General features: G+C 42.4%; 1 protein-coding gene across 1 annotated transcript; it reads right to left on the bottom strand.

The window, feature by feature from the left end:
- Positions 1–173: 173 nt before the first annotated feature.
- Positions 174–17,132, bottom strand: bcl3 (BCL3 transcription coactivator). The gene is made up of 9 exons (XM_070967306.1): positions 16,280–17,132; positions 15,465–15,585; positions 8,358–8,466; positions 3,360–3,561; positions 2,137–2,225; positions 1,936–2,013; positions 1,373–1,540; positions 787–886; positions 174–690 (listed from the first exon to the last, which is right to left on the bottom strand). Exons 1-9 carry the CDS (start codon positions 16,806–16,808, stop codon positions 572–574), a joined length of 1,515 nt encoding a protein of 504 aa, XP_070823407.1. The 5' UTR covers positions 16,809–17,132; the 3' UTR covers positions 174–571.
- Between the last annotated feature and the right edge of the window lie 1,358 nt (positions 17,133–18,490).

The following is an 18,490-nucleotide window of genomic DNA, read 5'->3' as shown; positions in this document are numbered from 1 at the left end:
ACAATTTTTAAAAGACTTAGGGTGTAAAAACGTTCCCAGTTCAAGTCTGGGTGGGGACATTTGTTTCATATAATCCACTCTGTCTCTCCCCTTCATTGCTTCTCTCTACTATCAAAACACAGTGGCCAAAATACTTTGAAAAAGGAGGCTCTGAGTTCAAGGATCTTAGGCCCATGTCCATCATTTACTGACATCTCTGGGGAGTTGCAGTTATTTATGATCAGCCTTGATTGCATGTAGTGGCACATTTCTGGTCCATGTGGAGAAATCTGGCTGGACACAGCAGCTTGTAGGTCACCAGTTTTCTCCACAACAGCAGCTGGAAGAGCAGAGAGGTTGCAGGCACTCTGTCTGGGCATCAAAATCCAAGGAGGAACACCAACTATGACATATTTTGTCCTGGAGTCCAGTGAAAGAAAGCTAGCTTTAAGAGAAGTCTAATTTCAGGTGCAGTCTTTTGCTGGTTTGTCTTCCCACTGGCGCAACCGTCCCCTGGATGTCTTTTCGAGAAGCAAAGTCTCTTTGGTGGTTGGCTGTGTGGAGGTAGTTGCAAGTTGCACTTGATAATGAGCTAGTAAAATGGAAATGCAAGCGTAGATGGAGTCTTTGGGGAGTGGGAGGTGCTACAATGAAGGTTGTGCGGTGTAGTCGAAGGCGAACATCCATGACTGTGGTTGGGAGATAGGGATCCTAGAGAAGGGGCAAAGAGTACAAATAAATACTGTCAAATACCGTGATAGTCGTGAGTGTGGGTACTTGGATGTGAACTTGTGTCCATGTTTTTACCATTTTCCGTTAAGTTGCTCCCATGTGATGAGACAGACACACAGTGTTGATCTTGAACTCTTATCTGGTTGGAGCCTCTCCCTCGTAACACATCTGCTATCTGCAAAATATTTACAGTCTGTTACAACCTTGTCTGCATGGCCTGAAGTCAGTGTCACAGTGATTTACAAAGAACATCTGGAGTCAAACGCAAGTGTAGCACTGGTGGAGAAAACATTGCACCATTCAAGTCTGACCTCTAGAGGTCATACACACATTTACTTTTGCATTTGTGGCTCCAACCATTTATTCCTGCAATCCTGACCAGAGTAGATTTTGCAACTGTTTGCATTTGTTTTGACGTAACTGAAGTAGCAAATGAATGGGATTTTCCATCATAAAATTATAGTGACTGACAGAACGTTTACACAATCACAAGGAAATCATTCACAATCCGGTAACCTTTTTTGGTTTTTATCTGAGTTGTCCTGGTGCAGCTCCTCACAAACCATAAAAATGGCAGAAACAAACAATACAGTAAATGTGGAATTTCGGCAAGGTCTGTTTTTCTATACATATTTTCTTTCTCTGTCATCCCCTCGCTCACTTTCTTGTTCTTGGCCACCATCACAGGGGTGTCATTATGGTAGTTCTTGAGGCTGCTGTCAGCTCCACTCTTCAGCAGCAGCCGAACCGTGTCCACCTGACCTCGGCCACAGGCGCCGTGCAGGGCTGTGTTCCCACTGTATGACTGGATGTTGACATCACAACCACTCTGCAACAGAAAAACAGAAGAAGCTGACAGGGATGTGATTCATAAAGAAAGCCAGAGAAGACGCAGTTCAGCATGGAAAGTGAAACAAAAGATAGATCCATGGAGAGGGTGAGTTAGATCAGACAGGAGAGATGGAGATTGCTTTAAAAGGAGAGATGAAGGGAGGAGAAAAGATAATTCTAGCCATGACCAACACATCTGCTGAGCTCTGATAATAAAGCTAAACTATGAATATTTTGCTCAAGTTCTTTGAAGGTCTTATCTATGAGCTGGAAAAGAACAGTACACTCAATATGCGGCTTGGCTCAGAAAGACAAAACCAAACTTATCAAATAGAGCTGAGTCACAAGTCTTCCCTCTCCATCTTCCCCTCCCTGTCCACACACTCTCATTACCTCAATGAGGAAGTGGACCATGTCTGCGTTATTGCTTTCCACCGCATGCATGAGAGGACTCTGGCCGCTCTTTATGTCCTGGTTAGAAAAAAAAAAAAAAAACGCCATGGGAAAAGTCAGAGAATACAGAGACGGTAAATGTAAAATTTGTGATGTTGTGAAACTTAGTCAGTGCTGAGTCAGTGCAGCACAGGGACTGACCATAGCATTGATGTCAGCTCCTGCATCCAGCAGCATTCTGGCCAAATCTTTGTGGCCACGCAGCACAGCCAGGTGGAGAGGGCTCAAACCTGAGAACAAAGAGTTCAAAGCAGTTTTACAGAGAGAAAATGCAGACATACACACACACACACACATACATGACGCATACACACTGGTCCTGTGTGAAACTTTTGAAATACAGTACACACCGTATATATTGGCAGCAACATAGGCAAGACAGTATATAGGACACTTTCTACATGAAGGTCAATGAGTGGTTTCCCTAAGCATTAAAAGATGTTACATGACTAGTAAAACACATTGAAATGATTAGAAACTTTAAAGTAAAGAGATGAAATCAAAGTCAGTGCAGGGCACATTTTTCCGTTTTCAATGCTGCTTCTCTATGTTTTGTTGGGTTAGCAGACTGCTACTAGATGGCATGAAGTTTCTCCCACTGAAATATTTGTAGACTAGCTGAAGGATCTTCAACTCAGCCCTACAACACACTGGAAGTCATAGCAGAGACTCCCCTGCCGCCCGCCTTAGTCTTCGCCTGATTCTAGGCCATTAAAATAATAGTAGGTAGACTTTGTTACTCACTTGGCTGTCTCTTTATTAGATCTGATCCCTATATACAAACTCAGTGTAGACATGGGAGCCTGTGTGTATTTTGGGGGCTTTCTCCTGTACCCACACTTGCTACATTCATAGTAAAAATGCCTCCTGTGCTGTGACATCATAAGCATACTTGCAGATTTGATATGTGACACTATACCAGACCACAGAGGAAGGATATGTCCTCTTCTCTGCCCGTCCACACGCCCAAAATAACCTGCCTACCTAAACATGGCTTCATATTTGTCATATATCCCATCACACTTTTATGCACAAACATTGGTAAGGTTGTCTATGTGGTTGTTATTATGTTACCAGATAGGAGGGAGGATCACAATCTCATAGCAATTTATTCTGTTCTAGGACTCTGAGTGGTCTGGTTGCTGTATTGATGGTTGTTCACTTATTTCACCCTTTTATTGCTTGTATATGTATCATTAAGCACTCTAAAAGTGTCTACAATAGATGGAAATGTAAACTAGGTCACATGGGGTCCATGAGAAAAAGGCAATTGAAAATGGCCCCCAAAAAATGGTTACAAACAATCACAAGGCTTTATCATATTAAATTAATGATGAGAACATCAGGGGACCACCACAACTTACCCTCATAGTTTCTGATCTCCAGGCATTTGGAGGATGAGGAGAGAGACAGCACAACAGACAGACAGTCACGCTGGTTGTATTCGCAGCAGAGGTGGATCGCTGTTTGGCCGTTACGGTCCAAGGCAGCAGGGTCGGCCCCCTCTCTCAACAAAGCCTCCACCATGGCTGCCTGCTGGGTTATCACTGCTAGATGAAGGGGGGTCTGAGGGGGAGGATGACAGCAAAAATTACAGTTTAGACAAACCAGTGTATTGAGGATCACAACCACATATGGTAATACACTGTCTCTCAAAATAGTTTTCATTTTTTACACAGCAGTATACACTAGACAGCATTCAGAAAGCCCGAGCCCTCCACTAATGTAGAACAATGCCCACACTCTCTACTATCCTCAAAGACATCATTCCTATTTCTTAAAGATTGAGATAAATGGATTTTTTACCCTGTATAGATCCCATGACTTTGAAACAAGTATGTATCTTTGAGCCATTGCTCTCACTAAAAATGCTTATCTTAAAGTCCAAATCACATATCCTGATTTCCACTAAGTTTGGTCACTACCCAAATACTTTTTTGTTGACTATCTCCAAATTGTAAATCAATCATGTTGAGAAGTAGTAAGAGGACTGATACCACTAATGTCTGTTTGGTGAACATGAAGCAAGAGCCAAGAACAGTTAGCTTAGCTTAGCTTAGCTTAGCTTAGCATAAAAGACTGAAAACCAGGGGAAACAGCAAGCCTGGTTCTTTCTGAAGATAATTATCTACCAGCACATTGCTGATCTATTTACTACTGAGATATTCCAGACAGATTAAAAGATACAAAATGATAAGCTCCATGGTGGAAGTAATAAACACCAAATGGGAAATGTAACAAGCTGTAAATTTACGAAATCAATCACCACATTCTTCTAAGTGAGGTGGGAGGAACACTGTTACTATTTCCAGTAAGTGCTTCTTTTCATCTCTAACCTGTTCTACAGGTTAAAGGTCAGAGACACAATAAAACAATGCCAGTAGGCCAACGCCTAAAATAAATAAACAGGGAACTATGTCTTGTGAGATCACTATTACACATCAGATCATGAGATGTAGGAATAGGTATTACGTGCCTATCCCCACACATACACAGACACATGCATACACACACAATTCATAGTTATCAGCAATCAAATCAAAGTGGCCGGCTGTCAAAGATAAGACCTTTGCACCATGAATCATGGAGCAAACACCAACTACAGCAACAACCCTCGCACGAGTCTGTGGGATTAATTCAAAATGAGGAGGAACCTGTTCAGAGAGACAGTCTGTAAGGACAGGAAAAACAAAAACTACACACACTTCACCAGGTGCTTGCCTTGCTGAAGTGCTGAATGAAATCACTTGAGCAATCTAGGATGTTCCTTTGGGTGAGGTCAGCGTGTATCATCCTGTTGATAATTATGACAACTCTGGCCTGGGAGTCACTGACAAACTATTGCTTCAATGTAATATTTCAGTCTTAACAGGAAGTCTTTTAAATTGGACTTCTTAGCTTGTATTCAAATTGCACAATAAACGGAGCAATCAGGAACAGATCGTTGCTCCAAGTTTCACTTTTGCTGTATTACTACAGTGCTTGTATATGTGAGTGTGTGCTGGGGGTTCCAGTAAAGACTATAAAAAAGCAGCCTAACAGTGGGAGAGCGTCTTTGTGGAATTCCTCCAGTTTGTCAATGCCAGTGTTCCTCCCTTCAGCTCCTGTTTCCCTGAATCCTGTGACTCACACACACTTACGGACACAAAACACACACAAATTTGCACGCACACACACACACACACACACACACACACACACACACACACACACACACACACACACACACACACACAATCATATTCCCCTGTAAAATTTACGTCCTTTGAACTTCCTATAATCAGCATTCACAAGTGAACAAACATTGTGAAAGACAGTCATACAACTGTTTTGACCCCACATAGCACTAATGAAACTCGTATGGTTGTATCCTCTTCACTCATTTCCAGAAGTTAAGAAACTACCTTGCATACTTCAACACAAAGCCTTTTAAGGCCTTCAGAACAGACCTCTCAGAGCTGGCAGTGTCTAGCTGTGGCTTCCTGTAAAGGATTTCAGAGTGACTAAAACAAAAATCCAGCAAAGATAAGAGGAAGGGTGGGAAGGGAGTGAGGGGGGAGCAGGGTGGAGAGATGGAGGAATGAGGAAGAAACGGAAGCGGCAGAGGGGAGTCCAGGGGAAAGACAGGATAACAAGGGAAAATCCCTGCTCTTTCCCCTGGGTCTGTCCTTGCACACTTGCATTCCTGCAAAATGAGTGGATCAACATGAAGGAGGTGAAAAGATGAGAGGAGGTTTCTGGGCATGAAGAACTGCCCCGGGCTGTACGCAGTGCCAAACACAAAGAAAGGTGGAAGGCAGCACTAAGACACAAAGGCTGTTCTTCTGCTGTGCACACTGGAAGATAAAGCCAGTCTGCTGCACAAATAAACATCACACAGTCTTACGTCAGTGTTGTTGACAGCTATGCTGATAGCGTCAGTCACTTCATCAGTTATGGTTAGGAAGGTACCATAAGTACTAAGATTTACGCAGCAAGAGATATGAAAAAAGAGACAGATAGAGAGACAGCGCATGAGAGAGAGAGAGAGAGAGAGAGAGAGAGAGAGAGAGAGAGAGACACGCGCAGGAAGGGAAAGTCCCTGTAAACTACCCTCAGTGCAAGGTATGTTGAGAAACAGCCCAAAGCGGGGAGGGGGGTCATGTGACTTCTCGGAACGAGGATACTAAAGCACACACAGACACACACAGATGTCTCGCTCTCACCTGCACACACACACTCACACTAAAAAAAAAAAAGTCATGCCACCAGCATGCACATAAACAAACTGACAAAGGTTAACATGAATTGACCTGAATCTGAGAAGATTTCAGCAGCAAAGTGAACATGACCATTTATAGATGTGCCTTTAAAGAAGTCGCGATCGAATTGTTACACATCCTCTGCACACTGCATTGCAAAAGTAACACATGCATTTTGGCGGATGTTTTTAATCTAAAGCACATGACCATTAGTGCATTTAGTGTGGGTGGCCCCCAGGGAGATTGAGTCCCCAGACCCCACAAGTGTCAGTGCCACGTACTACACCATAAGCTGTAGCGTGAGCAACAAAAAGAGTACTCTAGTGTGTGTTTGTGTAGCTGCACTGATAGCATGACCAGTGTGGGAGTATCAAACAGCTGTCTCTGCCATCATAATAGTTCAGGCAGTGGAATGCAGTGCAGTGACACTCGCACTATTGTTCAGTTACGGTACTGATAGTAACACTCTGTCAAAAAGTTCCATATACAAAACCACACAATCTCAGGACTTGTCATCAATATTGGAAAAGCTGTATTTTGTTTTTTCTTGGTCTCTGGGAAGTTAGCCAGTGCCAGAAAATGTGTGCAGGTCTGTCTGGTAAACTATATGTTTTGAAATGAAAAGTTCCCTGGCCTCATTTTGCTAAGTTTTCTGATAAATCTGCTTCATGCCCATTATTCAGCTAAAACCACACAATCTGGTAGGCAAATGACTGTGACGGGACCTGTGCCTGAAAATCTCCCTTTTTGGTCATAACTGCACATGGCATAATACATGAGAGTGTGTGAAAAGAGAGGTTGTGTATGTGTGTCGTGTGCATACATTTTCAGACACAGGATATCACAAAACCTATGCTGTAAAGCTTCAGCAATGAGGAAAGACAACAACTGATGATAGCACTAGCGTTATTTCTGGTAAGCAAGCCCGTGGTGTCCTGTGTGGTGTGAAACCCCAGCCTTGAGAACTAAAGCTGTGCACGACTCAGGTACTTTCTCTGTTGAAGGATGAAAGAGAGAAAGCTGGCAGAATGCAGAGCAGGCAGTGAAGACAACAGAGGGAAAGAGAATGTGGAAGTGTTGACTTAGGCCAGAGGTTGGGACAGCCCTGGATTGGGAAACACTCAAAGACAATACCTTGTACACATTCCAGTAAAGTACCACTGTAGCTCATGTCTCACATTGAGGTTACTATGTCGGGAGTTGAAAGGCACAGTCACTGTTTCTTACACAAGTCTAGTCACCTCAGTGAAAGTCCATTGGGTTAATTTATCCAACAGTATCATTGTAAACAACTGTAAACAGGTGGCCTGGACAAAGAGAGTCAATCAGTCTTTAGATGTTAGAACAAAACAAATGATAAGCTGGAGTATTAAAGTGACATGTTTGCAATTTAAATATTCCTCCAGCCTGTTCATGTGATTGTAGACATTAGACATGACTGCAGGGTTCATGAGACTTCATGGGGAGTCACATTTTGAACCGCTTAATCATCTTGGCTCTCCCCCCGAATTTCACAATATGGTAAATCCAACATGCAAACTGTGAAAAATCCCTCCTTCAACCAGAAAACTATACACAAAATCTAACAGATTGCTGGAAAAGACACTTAGTCCTTCCCAGTATGTGGATGGCTTTGGCTTGTGGCAAGTGCAGGTGGAGAAACCAGGAAGGGTGAATTCCACTGCATAACCATCACACACTGTGACTGTAAGAGTATGTGATAACACAGTGCAAGGCAAGGAGGAAACCAAGGCACTTCCTCTTTCATTCTTTTCCATGTAACTGTTATCAGAAGGGTGAGGCAGGGGAATGTGTTTTACATACTGTGGTTGAGGGAGCAGAAGTCCCCCATCGCACCTCTATTCGACGTCTATCTTTCATCATGTTACACTGACTAATGCTGAAACATCTTTCGTATGTGTTAGAAACTGAACTGAAACAACAAAAAAATCGGTCTGTGGACTGGATGCATGCCACATTTGAAAAGAAAAAAAAAAGGCAAAACTTGGCCTCAAACTGTTTCCTTGAATTCTGCGTTTGTATAGCAGCTGTGTGAGCGTGCATGTGATTTAATGGACAGAAATGCATCGCATGCATGTATTTAAAGTGTATCTCTTTTACCTGACGCAGGTTGTTGTAGATGTCCAGGCTTCTGCGGGCCCTCTGTAGGAGTTGGATCAGTCTGTAGACTATGGTCAACTTCCCCTGCACCACTGCTATATGGAGAGCTCTGTAAAGAATTAAAAAAACAAAACAATGTCACGCATGTTGCAGAAGACAGATCCATTTCAAAGGTTATTAAACTGGGTCACAGGTTTTCCTCACACTGACCCACTGACACTCATCTGACACACAATACATCTTAGAAATAACTTCTTGGCTTTAAAAATAGAAAACTGATCTGATAACTAATCAGGGTTTACACTTAATTTGTGTACAATATAGATAGAGATACTATACTGTATACACATATGTGTAGAATCTATGTGAAGTGCATTAAACTCAACAATGACACAGCATTTCATTTTAGCACTATGTGGTGATGCGATGATGAGGATGTGCTGGATGACAGTTGGAGTTTTTGTTAAAAATGTACGTCCATGAACTGTTAAACGCAGTGCACTACAAATCATTTTCCCACATGGTATGAAGTCACACAAAAGGTCAATGCTTATTTGTTCTCTTTCCAAGAGTTAGATGATAAGATACCGCTCATAGTCCACTCTGTCCATTAAATATAAAGCTACAGGCTGACATTTAGCTTAGCTTAGCACGTGGACCGAAAAAGAAAACAGTAAATGCCACCCACCAGCACCTCTAAAGCACATGTTAGATTTTATTGTGTAATCTGTAAAAAGAAATAAAATGTAAAAACAACAGGTTGTGGTTTTTTACGGGAGTCATGTCCTGGGCCAGGAGCAAGGACTTCCTGTTTTAGCTGGTTAATAATACACAGTTTTCATAAAGTTTGAGCAAATTAGATATAACATGTTCACTAGTGAGTTGCCGGTAGGAGGACGTTGTTACCTTCAGAGAGAGTCAGGCTAGCTTTCCCCCTGTTTTGGGCTATTCTATACGAAGCAGCTGTCAAACTACTATTACTTATCATCTATATCATAGATTGGGATTAAAAATCACACATTCCTTTCATGACCTTCAAACTTAACAAGTGATGGACTTTAATTTTTTGTGATCAGAACGAGCAAGTTCTACTTGATCACTTGATCTAAATGATCCCGCTGACAGTTGTACCGAGGAGCTCCACAGATGTGCAGGCATGACTCACACTCCCCTTATCGCACCCTTATCAAGACTAAAGGGGAAACCACTATCTGCGGTCTCTACGTGAAGCGAAAGAACAAACGCAGGCCAAAGTTTAGGACAGGGAAAGGCAGTAGATTCAGCACGGGGAGGGCATGCTACAGAAAACAGCATAGCAGTTTTCACATTTTTCTTTTTCATTCTGTCAGAAGAAGCAGCTTCCAGTAAGAGCCTGACTGGTTTCATGTCACTTCCTGTTATCAGTAACAATAACAGCATTCTTTATCTCGCTCTGTTTGCTGTGAAAATCCAGCCATTAAACTGTATGGTTTCTGACAGGGGCTTTCTGTAGGTTCACTCAGTCAGCTTCATCCAGTGGATAAGTCATGTACAGACATACAGTAGAATAGAGCAACAGGAAACAGGGACGCTTCTTGAGAAGTTAAAAGTACCCTTGCACAGTATTTGAGGTCAGAAAATAAGTTCTTACAAAGAGAAAAGCACTTGCAACGCTTCCTCTCAACAGTGTGCCCTACTGGCATGGTGTCATTAATAACAGTAATTTTCCCGCCCTGAAAAGATTGATTAAAGACCTCTCTCAGCAAATACCAAGCTCTCTGATGTGTAGTGCTAAGCTGCACATCTTACGGAAACTTGTGTGTGGTTCAAGAAAAGGTTCCTCATGTATGTATGCATTTACCTATCTATCTATCTACTTTATCACAGTGCTGCATTATTCTAATGATCTCTCCCAACCACGTAGAAAGCTAACAGATATCACATATCTCACATATTCTCTGTGTTCACGGTGAAAACATTCAAATTCTTTGACAACTTCATGAGGGCAAGTATGAACAAAATAACTGTGGTGTGTTAAACCGAAGGTTAAGCATGTGCCAACCTTCACTTGGTGGTTGGAGGGGGAAAAAAATCATGCTCTACTATGTCTGTGTATATAATTAAAAAACTGCCAAAAAAAGAAGTGCAAATCATATGCATGCATTATTCTTGCACATGCATGAGCAAGCATAGACACCAACTCCGCAGTGTGAGTTAAAAGAAAAACAAAATTTGATGCGCAAGCACAGGTTGGAACTGCAACTGCAATAAACAATCATATGATTTGCTCCTGACATCAGAGCGAACAGCAGAAAAAGCAGAACTGTATGTTAGAACAGGAGCGAACGCGGTGGTTCTTTCCTCAGCTGGTCCCTGTTCCTGTAACTGAGCTCAGCACAGTGACAAATCTGCATCAACAAAGATATATTTATCATATTTACTGTACGTAATACCAGCCTTTAAAAAAACCCCTGCAGTGTTTCAACAATAAATCCTACTGCAAGTGGAGTGACCAATCATGCTGCAGTGTATTATCCAGAGTCAGATATGTTTACAAGCTGTTCAAGTATGACTTGTCAAGTATTTTGTCATTGTGAGCCCTCGGGAAAGCATTTGATGCCCATATGCTCTGATAAACAGAAATTCAAAGGCCCCTTGTCCTGCAGTTACTACTGAATCAGAGCTCATATATCAAGCTCAATCCCTTCATATATAGCACTTACGCCTAAAATGACTCTGTCTCTCTTGTTATACTCTTTTTTGTATCTGCATCCATCTCTCTCTTTTTCTCTTGAGATGAAACTGTGCTGTTTGTAGTTCCTGGAAGTGGGGCAGACCACAGCTCCAGATAACCCCAAGCACAGCACTACTGACGCAGACAGGAGTCCCAAGCTTGCAGCATTAACACAGACAGTCCCAGCTTAAGTAAGAGTGTGTTTTAGAGAGAGAAGAAAAGAGACTCTGAAAAAAAAAAAAATGCAATGGTAGCAACGTGCGGTATCCTTTTTGGTATGAAAGGTGAGGGCGCAGTCAAACTGAATGATCAGACTGAAGCCTAACATATCCTGTGGTCTGTGGACCAGCTGAGCAATGAGGTTATGTGTCAGTGTGTGTGAATAGTAAATAAAAGAGAAACAAACATGCACTATAGTCCAGTTAAAAAGAAATGACGGCCTACGCCACATGTACTATGTGCTGTGCTCGCCATGGAGGACAATGGGATCAAGGTATTCATGGGGGAAAAGTGTCTGAGCAAACCTGCATGAGCAAGCAGTTTATTGTTTTGTGGGATCTGTTTTTGCCAGAGCATTTCTACATTCATCATTAGGATAACATCTACAATTGCCAAAAGCCACAGTGCATTTTACAGTAATGGACTCAGTTTAACTCACAGTTACTGAGTGAAGGAGTATTTGAAAGTAACTACCTGAAAGCACTTGAGCTCAATGTTTGCATGATATAGGACATTAAACATTAATGTCTGTACATATCAGGTTTTCAAGGTCCACGGAAAACTTGGCCTTGCAAATGTATTTCAAGACACAACACACACAATCACATAGCTAGTACTGACGCATGTTCACTCTCTCACACCACAGTCAAGTAAAGTAAAACAGGTCGAGGTCGGAGGAGGATATATCACAAAAAATGGATGGATTGTCATCGAATTTGTCACATATATCCATGGTGCCTAGGGGATGAAACCTAATCATTTTAGTGATCTCCTGAACTCCCTCTAGCGCCACCATGAGGTCAACATTTGTGAAATGTCTCCATGACTATCCAATGCATTGCACAAACACTCATGAATTTTAATAATGTTGGGAATCCCCTGACTTTTCATCACGCCAAACATTTTTAATTGTCAATTACTTTGGTTTATGAGCAAATATCCAAAAACATTTCCATCGACCTAAAACTGCACTTTACATTTAGTGCCAGTTAGCAAATGTTAACATGCTAATGCACTAAACCAAGATGGCAAACATGTTAAATATTACCTGCTTGGCATCAGCACATTAGCACTGTATCTGTGAGGGCGGCGCTATGCTGATGTTAGCATTTAGTTCAAAGCATCACAGTGCCCGTCTATAGCATCAGAGAACTGGCCTGGGTCAAGACCTTTGGATCCACCCAGGCCACCATGTTGACTGATTCAACATGTGCTGCCGGAGGACAAGACTGGCCTATCCCCACCGTGGGTATGATTTACACCATTGCAAAGCTGTTGTCAAGCATTGCAAAGCTATGTGCTAGAACCACGGAGGAGTAATAACAACAATGGCAACTGCTATAGACAAAATAGGCAATGCTATCAAGGCTGTTCTTCACCCGATATCATTTTTACTTTGATTTGCTCAGTAAAGATGCTTGTAAAGCTGTGTGTTGCCAAGTTCTGCATACAACAGTGTTGGTGTGCAAGTTAATACCCTGACTGACTGGAAGCATGTAGGAATTCATTTGTAGGAGCTGTAAGAAAAACGTCACACATACAAATGACAGTGTGGATAACAAGTCACACACAACACAGAAACACAGAGAGAGAGAGAGAGAGAGAGAGTGAGAGAGAGAGAGCGAGAGAGAGAGAGAGAGAGAGAAAGAGAGAGTGAGAGAGAGAGAGAGAGAGAGAGAGAGAGAGAGAGAGAAAGAGAGAGAGATGATAGATGATAGAAAGAAAGCGGTAAAGGAAGAAGGAAGCGAAGAGCGGATGTTTGGGTTTTTTGAGCCCATTCATTTAAAAACACAGAGAAGAAAAGAGAGAGACAGAGACACCTGAGAAAAACCGCAATCGTGTTCAAAACTGAGCTCTCACTGGCTTTCCCGAAAGTAAGGGGCTCATTGACGTAAAAGCAAGCGCATGCCCGGCATCAATCACTTTATGCATATACGCATGTATGCACACACACACACTCATGTGAATATAGACCGTGTGACAAAGACGGGGGGCTGAGAATCTTTCTTTTCTAGAGAATTCACACAAAGTTTCAAACAACCACAAAGCAACAAGTAGGTACAACACAAGCCAGCCACGGTCTCAACTTCATTACAAAGGGCTGCACTTTGTCTCTGCACTCTCCAGCTTACAGGATAATGCTCTTATCTGTTTTTCATTTTGGTTTTGTCTGCCCTGCAAATTTGGATAAGAAATATAAGCAACTTATTACAGTGATACGGCAAGTTAAGATGAAAAACAAAGCCAGGCTATGAGGCACCAGTGTTGTAGGAGCATCACTCTCAAAAAATATACAGACTTATATCTTTAAAAACATAAAAATGTATTTAAAAATTCTGAGCCAACATATATTGCATTCTTCTTATCTTCACCAGTATCTGTTAAGAACAGTCATAGTGAGTATAAGTCTGTTTAGCAGATATGGGACAATAAGCAGCTGTGTCACGGGACTTATGGCTCAGCTAAAAGTTGGTCATCACGAGTTTGTGCATGCAAATGATGATGATACTTTTTTGACGGCAACATCAAAGTGCCATGCAATTCTTGGACATGCCAAATTTTCAGTCACATGACTGTGTGTGTTCTCGAACCACTTTGACATTTCAGTCAGTGTGCAGGTGGGCGTTAAAGTAACCATGCGTTAAAGTTTAATATTTGCATTCATGTGGTCTTTAAAACACCTCAAGTGTCCCACGTACAACACTCTCATTCCCCCCCAGTCTTAAGCCTTGAGAGACGAGTCGACTTGAAATTATGGGTTGTTTGACACACACACTAATTCATACCTGTACATGCAATGTCTATTTAATGAAGCGGCTCAGACTCAAGTGCTACACGTTCCAGGTTAGTGTGTTAGATCAAAGTCTCCACTGCAACTTAGTGAATCATTTCTGATCTACACGAATCCAGTTTCCCTTATAAGAAGTGAAACAACAGTAAAGAATTTGGCTGGATATGAGAGGGGCACTGAGTGTACCTGTTCAATATGGAGACCCAGGTGAGTCACAGTTTAAAACTGAAGCTCACAAACCACATCCAAGTTTTGCAAAGTCAAACACTAAGTTTATGAGGTCAGGCCGTCACTTGGTGAGACTCGTATTGTTTGGGTCCAGCACAGTGAATCACTTGTATTTAACTGTACTGTGGGTGACTATTTAAGTTTCAACTTTTTATGACAGAGTGTCAGAGTCTGTCACTGGTATTAGCTATGACCGAGATGTAAATGGACGTTTTCGTGCAAGACATTTTCACGTCACAGTGTGAAAAGCTGGGGTGTAAAAATGAAATTAGTGATGGCTGAATACCATTTCGCTGCTGTTTGAATTTCCTACTCCTACGAGTCAAAATGTGTGCTGTGGAAGAGGCCTATTGGCTCTCACAAAGACAATTTTAATGTCCACAGACAGACAAACAATCCATGAATCTGCAAAAACAGATTTAGTCACAACTTAAAGTTGCAAAGCTGGTAGTCAAATCTTGTCAATTACTTCTTGCCACCACAGAGGGCATCAAAGTATGGAAAGTTATGTATTTCAATTTCAAGTAAAAGTCTGACCTTTAGGAATAAAAAGCTCTTTAACACAGCGTGCATCCATTTTATACCTTGAAATTGTCTTTTCTGTCAAACATTTAACATTAAACAGAGTGCAACTTTCATGTGTAGCAAGTTTGCATATGTGACAAGCCACCACTTGCAAGAAGTTAGGAATGTTTTGCATATTAAACCTGAACTGTTGATCTCAGGCTCATTATGTACCGTGGATCTCTCTTTATTGTATTTAACTGTTGGCCTCTACAGGCAAGGCTGTAAGCTGGTTCTGTTCAGTCTAAACAAAATGAGGATAATCTCAGTCTGCTGAATGAATATTTATGACTGTGGTCAGATTTTTGATCTATGAATTGGGCCAAATTTCAACTGTCAATGCAGACTGAAATGCAATTATTATGAAAATGTCTGAGGTGGATCAATCATAGTAATCTTTTAAGTTCACTGTGTGCATCAGTGGCCTGGATATGTGATGGATGGATGGATGGATGGATGGATGGATGGATGGATGGATGGATGGATGGATGGATGGATGGATGGATGGATGGATGGATGGATGAACTAATCATACACTTTGAGAGTGACATCCCAACTTCCATCCTAAGCCACTTTAAAAACTTCAACTTACGTGTCCCCATCCTCATCCTGACGTGTGGCCAGGGCGATACCAGTCAGCAGGTTTTCGGCTTGGTGGTCCAGAGGATGGGTCGGCTCTGGGGCGGGGGGCAAACAGATCACTGAGTAGGGACCTGGGTGGAAATGACAGAGAAAGAGAGGCAGAGACAGTAAAAGAGAGAAAGACACGATGAAGGCAGAGAGGAAAAGGAGAAAATGATGGAGATACATGAAAAATTAAAAGGCTAATCCAGCAAACAAGTCATTTTTATAATAAAGACGTGTGTAACTGTGTGCATGTACAGGAGTCATATTCAGTTATGAGCTGATTGAGCTGCTTTTGTCAGTGCAGGAGACTGACTGAAGACGAAGGGCTGCAGAATTGCTGACCGGACATTTTCTCATTGATTCAGAAGTTGCTGCAGCATCAAGTGCGACTCCACTGTCATTTCCTCCATTTCTGACACACCAGTGACCGTGTTGAAGAAGAGGGGTGGTGTGCAATACTGCTACTGTTTCAAAACTAAAAATAACATCGTTCATGTAATATCAAAATAAAAATCTTGAGAGCCCCTGCAGGTTTGTCTTTGAAAGCCAAATTGTGTCTCTAACTTAGTACATCATGGTCATGTATGCACACAGTATCACACATCCATCAGGAATCTATTGGCCATACAAAATAAAAGCTTCCATTAAACATCAAATCAAATACTTCAGGTGAGAACTTTACAGAAATCACGCAAAACTCAAAGCAAACTACAACAAAGTTCTGAAGTTATTCTTGCTACACACGGGGGTTAAAAGCAACTTGAAACCATTAACGTTTACCGTAATCAAACGGGTGCAAAAAGCGTATGCGGTATCCATGTGGACTGTGTCCTGCCTCTTCATCCCGCCTGGGAGTCACTGGTGCGGCACCGACCCTGGTTTCATCCGATTCAGCTCGATCGGCAAAACTTTCCTGAAATGTGGAGCTCACCGCATCTCCAGCGGGAGAAAAGCGATCTCCACCTTGCTGTGGAGCCGGTGAGTGCCTTGCGGTGTCAGACTCTACATGAATCGGGCGTTTTCTAAAAGGAAGCCTGAGGGAAGATTCGTCCGCTGGCCGCTTGCGAGCAGCGCCGGTTTCTGAGCCCGGTGCGCCTCTGACCGCGGGGCATCGTACTTCCAAACTGTCCGTCCCAGTGCATACAAGGTGTACCGGTGAGTCGCCTGTGACTCGAGAGTCCCTGGTGCGACCTTTGCAGTCCGGAGTCCTCGACCCGGCGCTCCCACGCTCTCGGTTAGTGGTGCGTAAATCCAGCGGCGCCGTGGCAACCGACTGGTGGTCACCGTTCATGGTCATGATCCTCGGCATCAACTGGAGGCGAGGCGCTCAGGATCTGAAGAAGTTTCAGGTGTGTGCGCGTAAAGACAACGTCTCGACGTTCAGTGACAGTTCGGTGGGAATCAGTCCAACCAAAGTGTCCAATAATGCGCAATTCCCATCCTCATGAAATCAAACGGGCAGCGATCAAACCATCACTCACTTTCCTTTTGTGTCACTGGTGTATCTTAGATAAGCGATCAAATTAATTGCTCCGGGATGCAAATTAATTTTCGAAGAAGAGCCAACTCAACCTTTGTGAAGATAACGTGTATCCTTGCGCACCTAACAGCTGCAGGTACAGTGGAGCTACGCCAGCGCTCATCTGCTTTTAATGACTTGGTGCTTCCATTTAAACCGAAACTAAGCGACAGAGCTCGCGCAAATTACACTGCGCGAGGGAAGGCAAGAGACAACACTGCGCTGAATTATTGTTATTTTGATCACATGTTTCCGTGTCTCAGGTCAGCAGTCATAATGTTGATTTTCACACCAAAAAAAAAAAAAAAAACACGATGTCCCACTTGTGCTTATCTTTTTAGACAAACAATATTGTGACAGCTTTCTGATAAGGCATGTTAGACTCACAAAGTCACAAATGCAAATTTGTGAACAGCATTGTAAATAAACAACATGTCAAAGCTCAAGTGAGCCTAATGCTTAATTATAGATTACTTAGCACTCATGCACAGATTTTTCAAGTTGCAGTCCATCAGATGCTCAGTGTCAGTCAGCTCATCATCTGTCACCCCAGCTTGGAGATATGTCACCAGGCTGGAGACTCAGAGGCGAACTTGCAATCCATGAAAGAGGAATAAGGACAATAAAGGAAGAATTGAGAGAGAAGTTGCTCTCTACAATCTGACTGACTGATCAGTTGATGCCATGTCACTGCTGTGACAGTGGCAATGTTACCTGATGGTAAACAAGCAAATATAAACCTTAAATGTGCATACCCAGGCATGCATTACACACACACACACACACACACACACACACACACACACACACACACACACACACACACACACACACACACACACACACACACACACACACATAAATCACACCTCATCTCCTTGTCTTTAATCTTATCCTACTCCACCCAGACCAGGCTGTGGTTACCAGGGTCAATTTGGGACTTTCCTCTTTCCACTGAAGTGTGGAGCTGGCAACGGAAAGTCAAGCTTGGTGTCTAAAGTCCCTAAAAGACCCTGACACTACACAAACATGCTCTGCAGCTGTCAAGGCACTCAACCATAATGGTCTCCTCTGACATTGGGTATCATTGTTTATGAAAGCCAGTCTCATCCTGAACACACTGTTGACAGAGCTTAATGAATGTTTTATGAATGAAGCCTAAACTGAAGTTTAATGATCTTTAAGAGCATACACATATATGTAAACAGAAAAATTCCCGTAATCCTTTACTTCTTAGGGGCTCAGTATCCTGAGACAATGCTGCATAATTATTGCTGAGTTGTCATCATTGACACAGATTATGAGGTAAACATTGACAGTAAAACCAATGAAATGAGGCCCCCTTGTGCCTAGAGGGCAAAGGTGCAACTAGACGCTCCAGAGATGATCAAGGGAAGTTGTAAACGGCTTGACTGTGAGTAGGTTCATTCTTTGTCCATGTATTCAACAAAGAATTAACCTTAACATTTGGA

Source organism: Chaetodon trifascialis, chromosome 7 (assembly GCF_039877785.1).
Source record: "Chaetodon trifascialis isolate fChaTrf1 chromosome 7, fChaTrf1.hap1, whole genome shotgun sequence".
NCBI classification, from domain to species: domain Eukaryota; kingdom Metazoa; phylum Chordata; class Actinopteri; order Chaetodontiformes; family Chaetodontidae; genus Chaetodon; species Chaetodon trifascialis.
The sequence above is the reverse complement of the archived record's forward strand: the minus strand, read 5'-3'. Positions and strand labels throughout refer to the sequence as shown.